The following is a 17,488-nucleotide window of genomic DNA, read 5'->3' on the forward strand; positions in this document are numbered from 1 at the left end:
ATCTCATGTGATGGATCCTCCCAGTGACAATGGAATGGAGCCGCCCCTCAGCCAGGAGACCTTCGAGGACCTCTGGAGTCTGTAAGTTTCACCCCGATATACCCCAAAATACCCCACTGATATGGCATAGTTACAAATACAGAGATTGGACTGTTTCCCCCATTCCCATCCTCCAGGTCATCTATGTGCAAATTTAAACAGGATTGGTCCCAGCACAGAACCCTGGGGGACCCCACTACCCTCCCCCGACCATTCCGAGTACTCCCCATTTATCACCACCCTTTCAACTCCCCCTTGTAGCCAGTTTTCATTCCATGTCCTCACCCCTATGGTCCATGCCAACCCACCTTATTTTATCCGGATACACCACATCTACAGGCCTTCCTTTATCTAGATACACCACGTCTACGGGCCTTCCTTTATCTAGATACACCACGTCTACGGACCTTCCTTTATCCAGATACACCACATCTACGGACCTTCCTTTATCTAGATACACCACATCTACGGACCTTCCTTTATCCAGATACACCACGTCTACGGACCTTCCTTTATCTAGATACACCACGTCTACGGGCCTTCCTTTATCTAGATACACCACGTCTACGGACCTTCCTTTATCCAGATACACCACATCTACGGACCTTCCTTTATCTAGATACACCACGTCTACGGGCCTTCCTTTATCTAGATACACCACGTCTACGGGCCTTCCTTTATCTAGATACACCACGTCTACGGACCTTCCTTTATCTAGATACACCACGTCTACGGGCCTTCCTTTATCTAGATACACCACGTCTACGGGCCTTCCCTTATCTAGATACACCACGTCTACGGGCCTTCCCTTATCTAGATACACCACGTCTACGGGCCTTCCTTTATCTAGATACACCACGTCTACGGGCCTTCCTTTATCTAGATACACCACGTCTACGGGCCTTCCTTTATCCAGATACACCACGTCTACGGGCCTTCCTTTATCTGGTCCTAATATAAGGTCTGCATTGTTGGTAATCAGTAGATCCGGTGACCCTTTATTTCTAGTTGGTGCGTCTACCATCTGACTCATAAAATTGTCCTGCAAGACATTTAGGAACTGGCGAGCCTTAGATGAATGCGCGGTTCCCTCCGCCCAATACTGGTAGTATTCCTGAGAATACCCCCCCGGAGGTCCTTCTCTTCAATTTAGCTCCCAAGTCCCTAAAATCGTTCTTTAGGACCCTCCATCTGCCTCTGACTTTGTCATTGGTGCACCATGACAGCCGGCTCTTCCCCACCCCCTACCAGTAACCTGTCCATTTGTTACAGATTGTCCTCTCTGTCCTCCTAAGAATTGAGTCCCCTACCACCAGGATCTGTCCTTCCTTTCCCTTCCCCCCCCCCCACTCTCACTGGAGGAGTTCTTCCCCCGGCAGCTACTCAGTACCCGGGTACTCTCCACTTAGTCCAGTTCCATTAGGACAGTTCCAGCAGACTCCGAGATGATCAGCTCACAATGAGTGCTATGCAAGGTTATATAGTCCTCACGCACATGTGACCAATTAACCCCTCCCCTTAATTAGTCGGGAGAAGGAAGCAAAGGAAAAAACTGTTTACAGAGTGTCAGAAAAGGGTGTTAATAAGCTACAAGGAAAAGCAAAAAAAAACCTAAAAATGGCACCCACCAATCACCAGCACTCAAACAAGACTTGTTCACTCTCCACCCACTGCTGACACCCCAATGACGCCCCACTGCTGGCACCCCAATGTACCCAATGACGCCCCACTGCTGGCACCCCAATGTACCCAATGACGCCCCACTTCTGGCACCCCAATGTACCCAATGACGCCCCACTTCTGGCACCCCAATGTACCCAATGACGCCCCTCTGCTGGCACCCTGATATACCCAATGACGCCCAACTGTTCACACTCCGATGTAGCCAATGAGACTCCGATGTTCCCAATGACGCCCCACTGCTGACCCCTCCCATGTTCCCAATGACGCCCCACTGCTGACCCTCCCATGTTCCCAATAATGCCCCACTGCTGACCCTCCCATGTTCCCACTGCTGACCCCTCCCATGTTCCCAATAATGCCCCACTGCTGACCCTCCCATGTTCCCACTGCTGACCCTCCCATGTTCCCACTGCTGACCCCTCCCATGTTCCCACTGCTGACCCTCCCATGTTCCCAATAATGCCCCACTGCTGACCCTCCCATGTTCCCACTGCTGACCCCTCCCATGTTCCCACTGCTGACCCCTCCCATGTTCCCAATAACGCCCCACTGCTGACCCTCCCATGTTCCCACTGCTGACCCCTCCGATGTCCCCAATGACGCCCCACTGCTGACCCCTCCCATGTTCCCACTGCTGACCCCTCCCATGTTCCCACTGTTGACCCCTCCCATGTTCCCACTGTTGACCCCTCCCATGTTCCCACTGTTGACCCCTCCCATGTTCCCACTGTTGACCCCTCCCATGTTCCCACTGTTGACCCCTCCCATGTTCCCACTGTTGACCCCTCCCATGTTCCCACTGTTGACCCCTCCCATGTTCCCACTGTTGACCCCTCCCATGTTCCCACTGTTGACCCCTCCCATGTTCCCACTGTTGACCCCTCCCATGTTCCCACTGTTGACCCCTCCCATGTTCCCACTGTTGACCCCTCCCATGTTCCCACTGCTGACCCCTCCCATGTTCCCACTGACGCCCCACTGCTGACCCTCCCATGTTCCCACTGCTGACCCCTCCCATGTTCCCAATGACGCCCCACTGCTGACCCTCCCATGTTCCCACTGCTGACCCCTCCCATGTTCCCAATGACGCCCCACTGCTGACCCTCCCATGTTCCCACTGCTGACCCTCCGATGTCCCCAATGACGCCCCACTGATGACCCTCCCATGTTCCCAATGACGCCCCACTGCTGACCCTCCCATGTTCCCACTGACGCCCCACTGCTGACCCTCCCATGTTCCCACTGCTGACCCCTCCCATGTTCCCAATGACGCCCCACTGCTGACCCTCCCATGTTCCCACTGCTGACCCCTCCCATGTTCCCAATGACGCCCCACTGCTGACCCTCCCATGTTCCCACTGCTGACCCCTCCGATGTCCCCAATGACGCCCCACTGCTGACCCTCCCATGTACCCAATGACCCTCCGATGTCCCCAATGACGCCCCACTGATGACCCTCCCATGTTCCCAATGACGCCCCCACTGCTGACCCTCCGATGTTCCCAATGACCCTCCGATGTCCCCAATGACGCCCCACTGATGACCCTCCCATGTTCCCAATGACGCCCCCACTGCTGACCCTCCCATGTACCCAATGACGCCCCCACTGCTGACCCTCCGATGTTCCCAATGACGCCCCCACTGCTGACCCTCCCATGTACCCAATGACGCCCCCACTGCTGACCCTCCGATGTTCCCAATGACGCCCCCACTGCTGACCCTCCGATGTTCCCAATGACGCCCCCACTGCTGACCCTCCGATGTTCCCAATGACGCCCCCACTGCCGACCCTCCGATGTACCCAATGACGCCCCCACTGCTGACCCTCCGATGTTCCCAATGACGCCCCCACTGCTGACCCTCCGATGTTCCCAATGACGCCCCCACTGCCGACCCTCCGATGTTCCCAATGACGCCCCCACTGCCGACCCTCCGATGTTCCCAATGACGCCCCCACTGCTGACCCTCCGATGTTCCCAATGACGCCCCACTGCCGACCCTCCGATGCTCCCAATGACGCCCCACTGCTGACCCTCCCATGTTCCCAATGACGCCCCCACTGCCGACCCTCCGATGTTCCCAATGACGCCCCCACTGCCGACCCTCCGATGTTCCCAATGACGCCCCCACTGCCGACCCCCCGATGTACCCAATGACGCCCCCACTGCCGACCCTCCGATGTACCCAATGACGCCCCCACTGCCGACCCTCCGATGTACCCAATGACGCCCCCACTGCCGACCCTCCGATGTTCCCAATGACGCCCCCACTGCCGACCCTCCGATGTTCCCAATGACGCCCCCACTGCCGACCCTCCGATGTTCCCAATGACGCCCCCACTGCCGACCCTCCGATGTACCCAATGGCGCCCCCACTGCCGACCCTCCGATGTACCCAATGACGCCCCCACTGCCGACCCCCCGATGTACCCAATGACGCCCCCACTGCCGACCCTCCGATGTACCCAATGACGCCCCCACTGCCGACCCTCCGATGTACCCAATGACGCCCCCACTGCCGACCCTCCGATGTACCCAATGACGCCCCCACTGCCGACCCTCCGATGTACCCAATGACGCCCCCACTGCCGACCCTCCGATGTACCCAATGACGCCCCCACTGCCGACCCTCCGATGTACCCAATGACGCCCCCACTGCCGACCCTCCGATGTACCCAATGACGCCCCCACTGCCGACCCTCCGATGTTCCCAATGACGCCCCCACTGCCGACCCTCCGATGTTCCCAATGACGCCCCCACTGCCGACCCTCCGATGTTCCCAATGACGCCCCCACTGCCGACCCTCCGATGTACCCAATGACGCCCCCACTGCCGACCCTCCGATGTACCCAATGACGCCCCCACTGCCGACCCTCCGATGTACCCAATGACGCCCCCACTGCCGACCCTCCGATGTTCCCAATGACGCCCCCACTGCCGACCCTCCGATGTTCCCAATGACGCCCCCACTGCCGACCCTCCGATGTTCCCAATGACGCCCCCACTGCCGACCCTCCGATGTTCCCAATGACGCCCCCACTGCCGACCCTCCGATGTACCCAATGACGCCCCACTGCCGACCCTCCGATGTACCCAATGACGCCCCCACTGCCGACCCTCCGATGTACCCAATGACGCCCCCACTGCCGACCCCCCGATGTACCCAATGACGCCCCACTGCTGAGACCCCCCAGGACACCACTGTCACCCCAGAAGAGAAGGAGGTCAGACTCCTAGCTCCCTTCTATCACCCAGCAGGAGGAGGAGCAGGCTTGTCACCCTACAAAGGGTGGAGCATTGTAGTGAAGTGTTTGATTTTTGATGTTCTCTTTATTCTTCAGGTTGCCGGCCATACAGACGGTTAATTGTCCAGAAGAGGGATTTCCAGTAAGTGACCCCGCTGTGTGTCGTCCCCCCTCCACCCGAACCCCCGCCATGTTCTCAGGTGTCTCCTGCCATGTATGGGGTTTCCTGGGTGGGTCTCGGGGTGGGGGAGGGAATGTCACTAATTTCTCGCAGAATTTCTATTGTTGGGTTTCCATCGTTCTTATTGTCATCGCTCGTCACTTTTCTTCTTCTCGTTCCTCTCCGTTATCAGGACTTGATTTACCCCCCTTCCCCCCACCATGACCACTTTGCAGGAGGGCGGGATCACCAGCACCTTCACTCCTCCACCAACCACCGCCGTCCCCTCCACCGAGGATTACCCCGGGAACCACCACCTGGAGCTGGAGTTCGAGCAGAACGGGACCGCCAAGTCTGTCACCTGTACGGTACGTGTGTGGGGGATGGGCCCCCTGCTGGGTGTGAGGGATGGGACGGGCCCCATGTGCTGGGTTTAAGGGATGAGATGGGCCCCATGCTGGGTGTGAGGGATGGGCCCCTGTGTGCTGAGGATAAGACACAGGTCCGGCCCCTGTCCTGAACATGTCCAGACTAGTTGGGATCCTCGTGTGTGTGCAGCTCCTCCTCCTCCTCACTCACCATAGAACAGAGTGGAGAGATGTGGAGTTGCAGCACTGTCCAGCAATGGAGCCCGAGATTCAGGCAGTCAGCAGTGATGTTCTGCAGGACCTCCCTAGGAATCGACGCTACGGAGAAGAGATGATCTGCAGCCGTCCTGTGACATGATGTCGTCAGAGGCTGGATGGAAGCTGTGAGTGGGCCCCTGTGTGATCAGGTGTGTGTGGGGAAAGGGGGGGGGCCCTGTGTTGGAGAGGTGGTCTCCTTCCTGTGTGATGGGAGATGAGGGGTAGGTGGGTCCTTGTTGTGAGGGGTAGCTGGGTCCCCGGAGTGATGGGAGAGGAGGGGTAGCTGGGTCCCCGGGGTAATGGGAGAGGAGGGGTAGCTGGGTCCCCGGAGTGATGGGAGAGAGGAGGGGTAGCTGGGTCCCCGGAGTGATGGGAGAGGAGGGGTAGCTGGGTCCCCGGAGTGATGGTAGAGAGGGGTAGCTGGGTCCCCGGAGTGATGGTAGAGAGGGGTAGCTGGGTCCCCGGGGTGATGGGAGAGAGGAGGGGTAGCTGGGTCCCCGGGGTGATGGGAGAGAGGAGGGGTAGCTGGGTCCCCGGGGTGATGGGAGAGAGGAGGGGTAGCTGGGTCCCCGGGGTGATGGGAGAGAGGAGGGGTAGCTGGGTCCCCGGGGTGATGGGAGAGAGGAGGGGTAGCTGGGTCCCCGGAGTGATGGGAGAGGAGGGGTAGCTGGGTCCCCGGAGTGATGGGAGAGGAGGGGTAGCTGGGTCCCCCGTGGTAATGGGAGAGGAGGGGTAGCTGGGTCCCCGTGGTAATGGGAGAGGAGGGGTAGCTGGGTCCCCGGAGGGAATTTGGGGGGGGGGGGGGGTTTGCGCTCCAGTGGGATAGGAATTGTGATGGATATGTTCTGTATTTGCGGGGGAGTTGGGTGGACGTGCCCTTTTGGCGGGGGGAGTTGGATGATTGGACACGTCTAATGTGGGGGGGTGGGGGGGGGGTTTAATACACCCAGAGTTTGGTTTGGGGCCCCGTTGGCTCACCCCCTCCCCCATCCTGTTTGCAGTACTCCCCAGACCTGAACAAGCTGTTCTGCCAATCAGCGAAGACCTGCCCGGTTCTGATCCACGTTCAGGCCCCCCCTCCCAGCGGTTCCGTGCTCCGTGCTGTGGCGGTGTACAAGAAATCGGAGCACATGGCAGAGGTGGTGAAGCGGTGCCCTCATCATGAGAGATCTGTGGAGCCAGGTGATGGTAAGTGACCCCAGAAGGGGCGGGGTTTCTTCTGCAATGTTTCTTATGGTGGAGTGGAGCAGTCATTGGTGAGGAGGTCTCCTCCTACCTTCCGTTATATTCTATGTGGATAGCGGTTCGGGGGGGGGGGGGTCATGCTACATCTACCGTAGGTTGAAATTGGAAGTGTTTTGTGTATTCCACAATTTTGCCATGGGGAAATTCTCAGGGGGGGTGGGGGTGGGCTACATGTAAACTATGGGGCAACTGAAGGTTTTGGGTATTCTACAATTGCCGCATGGGGACAGTTATAGGTGGGTAGGTTATCAATATTTGATGTATGCAGAATTTCATGGTCTAAATGGCACATTTTGTGGTTGCTGTCCGGTGAGGCCAAAAGCGTATTTCTATGTCTTCCCCCCCTGCAACCTCCAACCTTCTCACCACAGAGACCCTGTCTGATGTTTAGTCTCCCAAGTTGTTTATAGACAAACCTACACTGAAGGAGTCCGTCTTCTGCCAGCACCCCAAAATGAAGGGAGACTGTTTATCTTTTCAGCCATCGATTGTGCTATGCACCACTTTGAAACTTGTGGTTTGGCCTTGAGACCTTCTACCCCGTGGCTTGGCCTTGAGACCTTCTACCCCGTGGCTTGGCCTTGAGACCTTCTACCCCGTGGCTTGGCCTTGAGACCTTCTACCCCGTGGCTTGGCCTTGAGACCTTCTACCCCGTGGCTTGGCCTTGAGACCTTCTACCCCGTGGCTTGGCCTTGAGACCTTCTACCCCGTGGCTTGGCCTTGAGACCTTCTACCCCGTGGCTTGGCCTTGAGAGACCTTCTACCCCGTGGCTTGGCCTTGAGACCTTCTACCCCGTGGCTTGGCCTTGAGACCTTCTACCCCGTGGCTTGGCCTTGAGACCTTCTACCCCGTGGCTTGGCCTTGAGACCTTCTACCCCGTGGCTTGGCCTTGAGACCTTCTACCCCGTGGCTTGGCCTTGAGACCTTCTACCCCGTGGCTTGGCCTTGAGACCTTCTACCCCGTGGCTTGGCCTTGAGACCTTCTACCCCGTGGCTTGGCCTTGAGACCTTCTCACCACAGAGACCCTGTCTGATGTTTAGTATCCCAAGTTGTTTACAGACAAACCTACACTAAAGGAGTCCGTCTTCTGCCAGCACCTCAAAATGAAAGGAGACTGTTTAGCGTTTCAGCCATCGATGTGCTATGCACCACTTTGAAACTTGTGGCTTGGCCTTGAGCTTCTACCCCGGGGCTTGGCCTTGAGCTTCTACCCCGGGGCTTGGCCTTGAGCTTCTACCCCGGGGCTTGGCCTTGAGCTTCTACCCCGGGGCTTGGCCTTGAGCTTCTACCCCGGGGCTTGGCCTTGAGCTTCTACCCCGGGGCTTGGCCTTGAGCTTCTGCCCGGGATGTCTAGGCTTTCTTAAGCCTACCAAAACAACCAAGACTTTTCAGCCTTCCTTTTGAGACTAGAGGAACCCTGACAAATGGTTTGTCCCTCCCCAAGCGTCTTATCAGCATTATACTTGTTTGAGAACTTGGTTAAAAAGGTGGATCTCAAAGCGGTCTACCTTTACACATGGAGGCCGCACTTTGCTTGGTGCCAGGCAAGAAACTTTCATCTCAGATTCTTTGTTGTGCAAAACCTGGCATTTTTGCATATGGGCGCGGACCAGGAATTTGGCCTTTTTGATATCGTTCAGGATCCAGTCTATGCACTGGTGGTCTTATTCTGGAGCTGGGGTCTCCAAACTTTCGTAATAAAGAGCCATTGTGCTGTCCTTCAGACTTTAGGGGAGCTAGAGTAGGGCCGGTGAGGGTAGAAAATGTCCTGGCATCCAGTGTAAGTACACCATGCCCCATCTTTGATTTGCAGTGGGAGAAATTGTCCCCCTTTTTGTTGGTGTCGATGGCAGAATTATTTCCAATCTTTGGTGTCAGTGGGGGGGGGGGATTTGTGCCCCATTGATTGCCCCATCAGTGGGAGAATTTGGGCCCCAGCAGCCCGACAAGAGCGAAGGGCCACAGTTTGGAAAAACTGCTGTTCTAGAGAGAGTGCTGCCTAACTGTTGAGGCTCTTCCCTCCCCCCCCCCCCCCCCCCCCTCGTTTTGCTCTTGCCTGACTTTGTGGGATCTTATTTTGGTAATGTCAACACAACAAAAACACCTTTTGAACCTCCTTGGAGGTATCCCCCTTCCACTCAGGTTTGGGTTCTTCGTTGCTGTGATGTATCTGAGCTGATGGCTCTCTCCCGTAAAGAACCTATTCTGGTCTTACTCGAGGGACAAGATGGTGTTGAGGCAAAAGAACGGCTTTCCACCCTTTAAGTGGTTTTATCGTTTTCACCTCGGCCAGAACATAGTTTTTCAGTCCCTCCTGTCCAACTCCTCGGGGGAGGTCCTCCATTCCCCTCCATGGCCTTTTGAATGCAGGTTTGGCTGTAAACGCCTTCCATTAGACTGGAGCGCCTTCCATTAGACTGGAGCGCCTTCCATTAGACTGGAGCGCCTTCCATTAGACTGGAGCGCCTTCCATTAGACTGGAGCGCCTTCCATTAGACTGGAGCGCCTTCCATTAGACTGGAGCGCCTTCCATTAGACTGGAGCGTCTTCCTCATATCTGATGGGTCTTCCATTAGACTGGAGCGTCTTCCTCATATCTGATGGGTCTTCCATTAGACTGGAGCGTCTTCTTCCACCATTTAAAGCTTCTGGTCCTAATGTGTGGGCTCCATCCTCTCCTGCCTTGGCACGCTCCAGCAGATCAGTACGAGCCTCTTGGGCTTTTCAGCATCGAGCTGTTTTCAAGATCTGCAAGGCTTCCATCTGGCGTTCCGGTCACACGGGTGTCCAGGTTTTAACAAGTGGATGTTCCGGCCTTCTCTGATGCCGGCTTCAGGTGTGAGGTCCTTCAGGTGGCTCTCCCCAAGTTCTGATGTTTGTGTCCGTGTTTAGTTGCCCCTCCCCTTCTGGGGCTCTGATTTTGACCTCTTCACAGCTTTTGAATTTGTGTCCTTCAATAGACCGAAATGTCTTGGCCACAGAAGTGAGGCATGCTGGGAATAGGATAGGCTTATAATGGACTCAAACACAATGTTTGTTTGTTTTCCGGTCCTCCTGTGGTCAGCAGTATAACCCGACCTGTATCTGACCTCCTGTGTTCCTCACTGAGCTCCAAGAATTTGGGTTTTTACGGTAAGTACCAAAATCCTGTTTAATTTTCATCCTGCGGCCTGGGAAAATGTGCCACCAATCAGCATCAAGCTCTGTTCAGGCTAGGAAGTAGATGCAAGGAGCTGATTGGTTGTTTGTAGTTCACAGGAAGACCTCTGGTGTCCTGAGGACAGGAAGTGACCCAGTCAGGGCGCACACGACCTCGTTGTTCAGATCACATGACTTCCTCTTAATCAAGCCGTTCTCTTTGTTTTTTTTTTTAGACTACGCCCCTCGAAGTCACCTGATCCGCATCGAAGGGAATTCCATGGCACAGTATGCAGAGGATGTTAATGGGCGACACAGCGTGTGCTTGCCCTATGAGGAGCCACAGGTGAGCTGGGGCCATATTGTGGTGGAAGGGAAAGGTGGGGTAGGTATTGGGGGGTGGGGGGAGAGGGAGGAGAAGTATGGATTTGTCTGAGACCTCCTGTGCTGTGGGTTCCAGGGGCCATGTTGTATTGGGGGAGGGGGAGATGTGTGGGATCTCCTGTGCTGTGGGTTCCAGGGGCCATATTGTGGTGGAGGGGAATGATGGGGTAGGTATGGGGGTGGAGGGGAATCCCTTGGGACCTCCTGTGCTGTGGGTTCGGAGTCGGAGTAGGAGGAGGAGTCTGGGATCTCCTGTGCTGTGGGTTCCAGGGGCCATATTGTATGGTGGGATCTCCTGTGCTGTGGGTTCCAGGGTCCATATTGTATGGTGGGATCTCCTGTGCTGTGGGTTCCAGGGGCCATATTGTATGGTGGGATCTCCTGTGCTGTGGGTTCCAGGGGCCATATTGTATGGTGGGATCTCCTGTGCTGTGGGTTCCAGGGTCCATATTGTATGGTGGGATCTCCTGTGCTGTGGGTTTCCAGGGGCCATATTGTATGGTGGAGGGGGAATGGTGGGGTAGGTATTGGGGGTGGAGGGAGGAGGAGGAGGAGAAGTATGGATTTGTCTGGGACCTCCTGTGCTGTGGGTACCAGGGATCATATTGTATGGTGGGATAGGTATGGGGGGAGGAGAGATGTGTGGAATCCCCTGAGACCTCTTGTGCTGTGGGTTCTAGGGGCCATATTGTGGTGGAGGGGAAAGGTGGGGGTAGGTATTGGGGGTGGGAAATTCTCTGGGACCTCCTGTGCTGTGGATTCTGGGGGCCATATTGTGGTGGAGGGGAATAGTGGGGTAGGTATTGAGGGTGGAGATTCTTCTAGGACCTCCTTTTTGGGTCCTGGGGCCATATTGTGGTGGAGGGGAATGGTGAGGTAGGTATTGGGGGTGGGGGGAGGGTAATCCTCTGGGACCTCCTTTGCTGTGGGTTCTGGGGGCCATATTGTGGTGGAGGGGAATAGTGGGGTAGTTATTGAGGGTGGAGATTCTTCTAGGACCTCCTTTTGGGTCCTGGGGCCATATTGTGGTGGAGGGGAAAGGTTGGGTAGGTATTGGGGGGTGAGAAATCCTCTGGGACCTCCCTGTGCTGTGGATTCTGGGGGCCATATTGTGGTGGAGGGGAATGGGTGGGTAGGTATTGGGGGGTGGGGGAGGGGAATCCTCTGGGACCTCCTGTGCTGTGGGTTCTGGGGGCCATATTTTTGTTTTTTATTGATGAGAACTTAAAGCGGAGCTCCACCCTAAAGTGGACCTTCCGCTCATTGGAACCCTCCCCCCCCTTCCGGCGCCACAATTGGCACCTTTCAGGGGGGAGGGGGGTGCAGATACCTGTACAGTACAGGTATCTGCTCCCACTTCCGGGATAGCTCTCTGCGGAAAGGGGCGTAGATTACGCCCCTTTCCGCAAGTGCCCGCCCCTTTCCACAAGTGCCCCGCTGCCTGCTGGGAAACACACGGATCCCAGGGACAGTGGGGACCGTCCTTATTGCGTAGCGCGACTCGCGCATGCGCAGTAGGGAACCGGGAAATGAAGCCGAAAGGCTCCATTTCCTGATTCCCATACCCAAGATGGCGGCGGCAGCACCCCGAGAGACGATCTAGAGATCGGCTTCGGGTGCCGACATCGCGGGCGCGCTGGACAGGTAAGTGTCACTATTTTAAAAGTCAGCAGCTGCAGTATTTGTAGCTGCTGGCTTAAAAAAAAAAAAAAGCGGAGTCCCGGCGGACTCCCGCTTTAAGGCACCACACGGAGTGTTTACAAAGGCACACAGTCAATGAACAGTAATATCTGTTACAATTCCAGCATTCTACAGAGGGGTGACAGTGCATAGCCATTGGCATCTTACCCATGTATTAAGAATCATTGTAAGGGAGTGTAAGGAGCACAGTTCCATTGGGTTTGTCCTCGCAGGACTGTTGTAAGGGAGGGGGGGGGGGGCAGTATCTCCGTTCTGCTGATCCAAAGGGACTTGGCAGTCCGAGTCCATTGGTGGAGTGTAGTAAAAGCAAAAGTATTTCGTAACTTTCCGCCTTGCCGGAGAAAATATGGGAAGGTGGACATATTTCCTCCTTTCTGCACCCGGGAGGGCATGACAGCTGGAGCAGCCAAAAAAAAAAGGGGGGGGGGGCTAAAGGAGAAGTCAAATGAAAATGTTGGGTAAAGGATAGTCAATCCCTAGAGGTAGCGGCTTTCTGAAGGGTATGCTCTGCTCGATCCAACCAGGGAGATGCATTGGCCGGGTATAGCATGGCGTATGCGACGTCATATTTTCGGAGGCACTTTTTCATTTCAGTGAACTCGGCCCTCTGGCGTTGCAATTCTGCAGAGAAATCCGGATAAAATGATAAGCGGGCATTATCAATTTTCATAAGATCGCCTTTGGTTCTGGCCTGGGTTAGGGCGGCATCACGGTCTTTGTCGTTCAGCATTTTTAAACAAAAACGGCAGAGGAGGTTCCCCCCCCCCCGGGTTTAGGCGGCCTGGGTGGGACTCTGTGGGCCCTCTCCACCGTAAACATGGGGGGGGAGAAGGTCTCTTTGCCAAAGGTAGCGAGCAGCCAGTTCTCTATGAATGCCACCGGGTTCTTTCCCCTTTGCCCTCTTGGGTATGCCCACTGCTCCGACGTTTTTGCGTCTTTACCTGTTCTCCATATCTTCTAAGCGGGCTGAGTGACCAGTAATAGCCGATTTGCATATGGCGCATCACCCTCTGTAATGGTTCCACATTGCTTACTCTGTCTTCAAGGGAAGCCGTGCGGTCCCGCAGCTTCTCCATGTCCTGTCTGACTAGATTTACTTCCAGCTTCACCCCTTTGATCTCTGTGGTCAATGTGGTAATGGACATGGTACAGGGGGTAACTGCAGTGAATATGTCTCTGAGGGTTGGCTCTGGGGTAGGTGTCTCCTGGCCTGGTGTAACTGCACCATTACTGACTGGGCCTAGTGTACTTACTGGGTCCCATGCAGATGCATCTGCGATGTCCTCAGGCCAGCCGTTCTCCGGAGCCTCATGGTCATTGTTGTTGTGCTCTGCGGAGTCCAGGAGAGGGGATGGAAACTTGGAGGGGGTGTCCTTCCCCATGGCCCCGCTGAACATCCTCATGGCTGCTTCTTCAGCTGACCGCTGTGACCGGGCACCATCTTGCCGCCATGCTCTGCTGCCTGCAGGAGGTCTTTACCTCCTCTGCGGGACATGTCCGCGCATTGGATCACGGCAAGGAGGGCACCGCTGGATCGGGGACCCTGCGGGGAGCGTTCCGGTGTGCTGTGGTGGCAGAACGGGATATCGGGATGCCTTAGTCAGGATTATAGCACGGAGTCTCAGCGAAGCTCTCTCTTCATGCTGCCTACTCCATCCGCCGCAAGCCACGCCCCCCCCCCAGGGCCATTTTGTGGTGGAGGGGAATGGTGGGGGTAGGTATTGGGGCTGGAGCTTCCTGTAGGGCAGTGATGGCGAACCTTGGCACCCCAGATGTTTTGGAACTACATTTCCCATGATGCTCATGCACTCTGCAGTGTAGTTGAGCATCAGGGGAAATGTAGTTCCAAAACGTCTGGGGTGCCGAGGTTCGCCATCACTGCTCTAGGGCCTCCTGTGCTGTGGATTCTGGGGGCCATATTGTGGTGGAGAGGGGAACGGTTGGGGTGGGGGTGTTTCCAGATCCTTGGTGATCTCTCTTGAGCCCCTATTGGTGGAGAGGGGAATGTGAGGGGGGGGGGGGGTTATTGGGGTGTGTGGAATCTTCAGTGACCCCTCATGTGCTCTCCTTTTCCAGGTGGGGTCCCAGTGTACAACCATCCTCCTGAACTACATGTGTAACAGTTCCTGTATGGGGGGAATGAACCGCCGACCCATCATGACCATCATCACCCTGGAGTCCAAGGAGTGAGTATGGAGTTTTGGGAGCCAATCGTAAAGCCCGTTGAGATAGGCATGTGACCGGCTCTGTCCCACCAGACTGAAGTGCTGACTTTCCTGGAGAAAGAGCTGCTTTTTGGCTCCTTCCGGTGCTGATTATCACTTCTCTGGTGAAGGGAAGATCACTGCAGACCTTGGAATCCAGCACTGGAAGGAGTGGAAGGGCAGCGGTTTCCCCAGGAATGGTTTTGGTTCTCCTCTTGCTGGGCTCTCTGTTGGGGTTTGATTGCCTTTATCTATCTCTTCTCCCCACCCCCCCATGTTAAGTATTCCTATTTATTTAGGGGTTCAGCTACGATAGGGATCATCCTCTGTCTGCCCCCTCTCTGATCCCTCCATGTCTTCCAGGGGTGTCCTCTTGGGCCGGCGCTGCTTCGAGGTCCGTGTCTGCGCCTGCCCCGGCAGAGACCGCCGAACGGAGGAGGAGAACTTCATCAAGAAGAAGGAGCTGAAGGGCAGCGGGAAAAGAGGTGAGACTCTGCGGGGGCGGACCAAGGGAGGGGCCGGTGAGGATTGGCTGAGTATTTGAGTGCGGCGCTCCTTCGCTTCATCAGAATGGGGGTGGTTCAGGAATTCTGGCATTGGAGGCAAGAGGCGTGGTTTGAGTTATTGGGGCGGTGCAGGAATATCCTTTCCATATCCAGGGGAGGGGTTTGAGTTATTGGGGCGGTGCAGGAATTCGCTTTAATCCTCTAGGGGAGGGGTTTAAGTAATGAGGGGGGAGGGGTTTGCTGTAACGACCTTTTTGTTTCTCGTCCTTCCAGCTATTCCAAACCCTCAGATGTTAGATTCCCTAATTCCCAAAAAACGGCTCGTCAGCGAGGAGGAAGTCTTCACCCTCCAGGTAACCCCGCTTTCCCTCTGGCTCCTCCCCATTTTGTTTTCCCTCTTGACGCTGCCTAATTTCCTCCTCCAGATCCGAGGACGTGAACGCTACGAAATGTTGAAGAAGATAAATGACGCCCTGGAGGGTCAGGAGAACAAAGCGGAGCCCCAGAAATTGTAAGTTACCCCGCTCTGTAATATGGCAGAGAGAGGAGGGCCTTGCTGAGCTCCACTGCCGGGGACCTGGGGAGGTGGGGCGACTGCCGGGGAGGTGGGGCTCCAGGGGCGACTGCCGGAGACCTGGGGAGGTGGGGCTCCAGGGGCGACTGCCGGGGACCTGGGGAGGTGGGGCACCCCACAGGTGGCTGCCGGGACCCAGGGAGGTGGGGCTCCATGGGATACTGCCAGGACCTGTGACTCCTGGGTCCAGCGGTGACTGCCAGGACCTGTGACTCCTGGGAGCTTGGGCTCCAGGGGTTTCTGCTGGGACCTGGGGAGCTGGGGCTCCATGGGTGACTGCTGGGTCCTGAGGCTCCAGGGGTGACTGCGGGACCTGGGGAGTTGGGGCTCCATGGGTGACTGCCAGGATCTGGGGTGGTGGCGCACCCCACAGGTGGCTGCCGGGACCTGGTGAGGTGGCGCACCCCACAGGTGGCTGCCGGGACCCAGGGAGGTGGGGCTCCATGGGATACTGCCAGGACCTGTGACTCCTGGGTCCAGCGGTGACTGCCAGGACCTGTGACTCCTGGGAGCTTGGGCTCCAGGGGTTTCTGCTGGGACCTGGGGAGCTGGGGCTCCATGGGTGACTGCTGGGTCTTGAGGCTCCAGGGGTGACTGCGGGACCTGGGGAGGTGGGGCTCCATGGGTGACTGCCGTGACCTGGTGAGGTGGCGCACCCCACAGGTGGCTGCCCGGGACCCAGGGAGGTGGGGCTCCATGGGATACTTGCCAGGACCTGTGACTCCTGGGTCCAGGGGTGACTGCCAGGACCTGTGACTCCGGGGAGCTGGGGCTCCATGGGTGACTGCTGGGTCCTGAGGGCTCCAGGGGTGACTGCGGGACCTGGGGAGTTGGGGCTCCATGGGTGACTGCCAGGATCTGGGGTGGTGGCGCACCCCACAGGTGGCTGCCGGGACCTGGTGAGGTGGCGCACCCCACAGGTGGCTGCCGGGGACCCAGGGAGATGGGGCTCCACGGGATACTGCCAGGACCTGTGACTCCTGGGTCCAGGGGTGACTGCCAGGACCTGTGACTCCTGGGTCCAGGGGTGACTGCCAGGACCTGTGACTCCGGGGAGCTGGGGCTCCAGGGGTTTCTGCTGGGGCTCCATGGGTGACTGCCGGGACCTGGTGAGGTGGGGCTCCATGGGTGACTGCCGGGACCTGGTGAGGTGGGGCTCCATGGGTGACTGCCAGGATCTGGGGTGGTGGGGCTCCATGGGTGACTGCCGGGACCTGGTGAGGTGGCGCACCCCACAGGTGACTGCCGGGACCTGGTGAGGTGGCGCACCCCACAGGTGACTGCCGGGACCTGGTGAGGTGGCGCACCCCACGGGTGGCTGCCGGGACCCAGGGACCTGGGGCTCCATGGGATACTGCCAGGACCTGGGGCTCCAGGGGTGACTGCCAGGACCTGTTACTGCCGGGACCTGGGGAGGGTTGATTAACACCGATGTCTGTTGTGGGTCGCTGACTAATAAACGCCATTTTGTCTCCTCAGAACTCTGAAATGCCGCAAATGTCGGGATGAGATCAAACCCAAGAAAGGGAAGAAGCTTCTAGTGAAGGATGAGCTGGACTCTGAATGAGGATGAGGCCCCAGAAAAGAGGCCGATACGTCTCAATAAAGTTTTCTACCCCCCCCTCCCCCCACTCCTTATCGCTTTATTCTAATCATGTGCCCCCATTTTTAACAATCACTGCCATAAAATGTGTTTTTTAATAAAAAAAAATGTTTCCGTTAATTTTCCCGGTGTGGAGTTCTATGTCTGGAGGTTGCCGATAGAAACTGCCGTGTTTCCGGTATACAAAAGGAGATCTGGAATGGTGCGGCTGGGAAATTACATGGGGGGGGGGGGGGAGGGAGGGGGTGTCGGATCCTTTCTATGTATACAGGATCTTCAAAGAACCGAAAGTCTCTAAAGACTGTGCGTGCGCGCTCGGTGTGTGTGTGTGTGTTTGTGCGTGTGTGCGTGTGCGCGGTTTAAGTCCACAATTTATC

At 56.6% G+C, this 17,488-nt stretch overlaps 1 protein-coding gene across 1 annotated transcript; it reads left to right on the forward strand.

The window, feature by feature from the left end:
• Positions 1-17,231, forward strand: LOC143959400 (cellular tumor antigen p53-like). Its single transcript, XM_077468037.1, has 10 exons — positions 1-81; positions 5,064-5,109; positions 5,321-5,495; positions 6,755-6,941; positions 10,376-10,485; positions 14,301-14,410; positions 14,792-14,913; positions 15,208-15,287; positions 15,360-15,445; positions 16,988-17,231. Exons 3-10 carry the CDS (start codon positions 5,349-5,351, stop codon positions 17,073-17,075), a joined length of 930 nt encoding a protein of 309 aa, XP_077324163.1. The 5' UTR covers positions 1-81; positions 5,064-5,109; positions 5,321-5,348; the 3' UTR covers positions 17,076-17,231.
• The last annotated feature ends 257 nt before the right edge of the window (positions 17,232-17,488 follow it).

This window comes from Lithobates pipiens, unplaced genomic scaffold, assembly GCF_037356315.1.
Source record: "Lithobates pipiens isolate NorthernLeopardFrog02 unplaced genomic scaffold, aLitPip1_a1.2 Scaffold_73, whole genome shotgun sequence".
NCBI classification, from domain to species: Eukaryota; Metazoa; Chordata; class Amphibia; order Anura; family Ranidae; genus Lithobates; species Lithobates pipiens.

Excerpts from the sequence above, each read along its gene's own strand:
- LOC143959400 (XM_077468037.1), top strand. The coding sequence starts at position 5,349 with ATGACCACTTTGCAGGAGGGCGGGATCACCAGCACCTTCACTCCTCCA. Across the intron at positions 14,914-15,207 it reads GAAGGGCAGCGGGAAAAGAG|CTATTCCAAACCCTCAGATG; the intron begins GTGAGACTCTGC and ends TCGTCCTTCCAG. Across the intron at positions 15,288-15,359 it reads AGGAAGTCTTCACCCTCCAG|ATCCGAGGACGTGAACGCTA; the intron begins GTAACCCCGCTT and ends TTCCTCCTCCAG.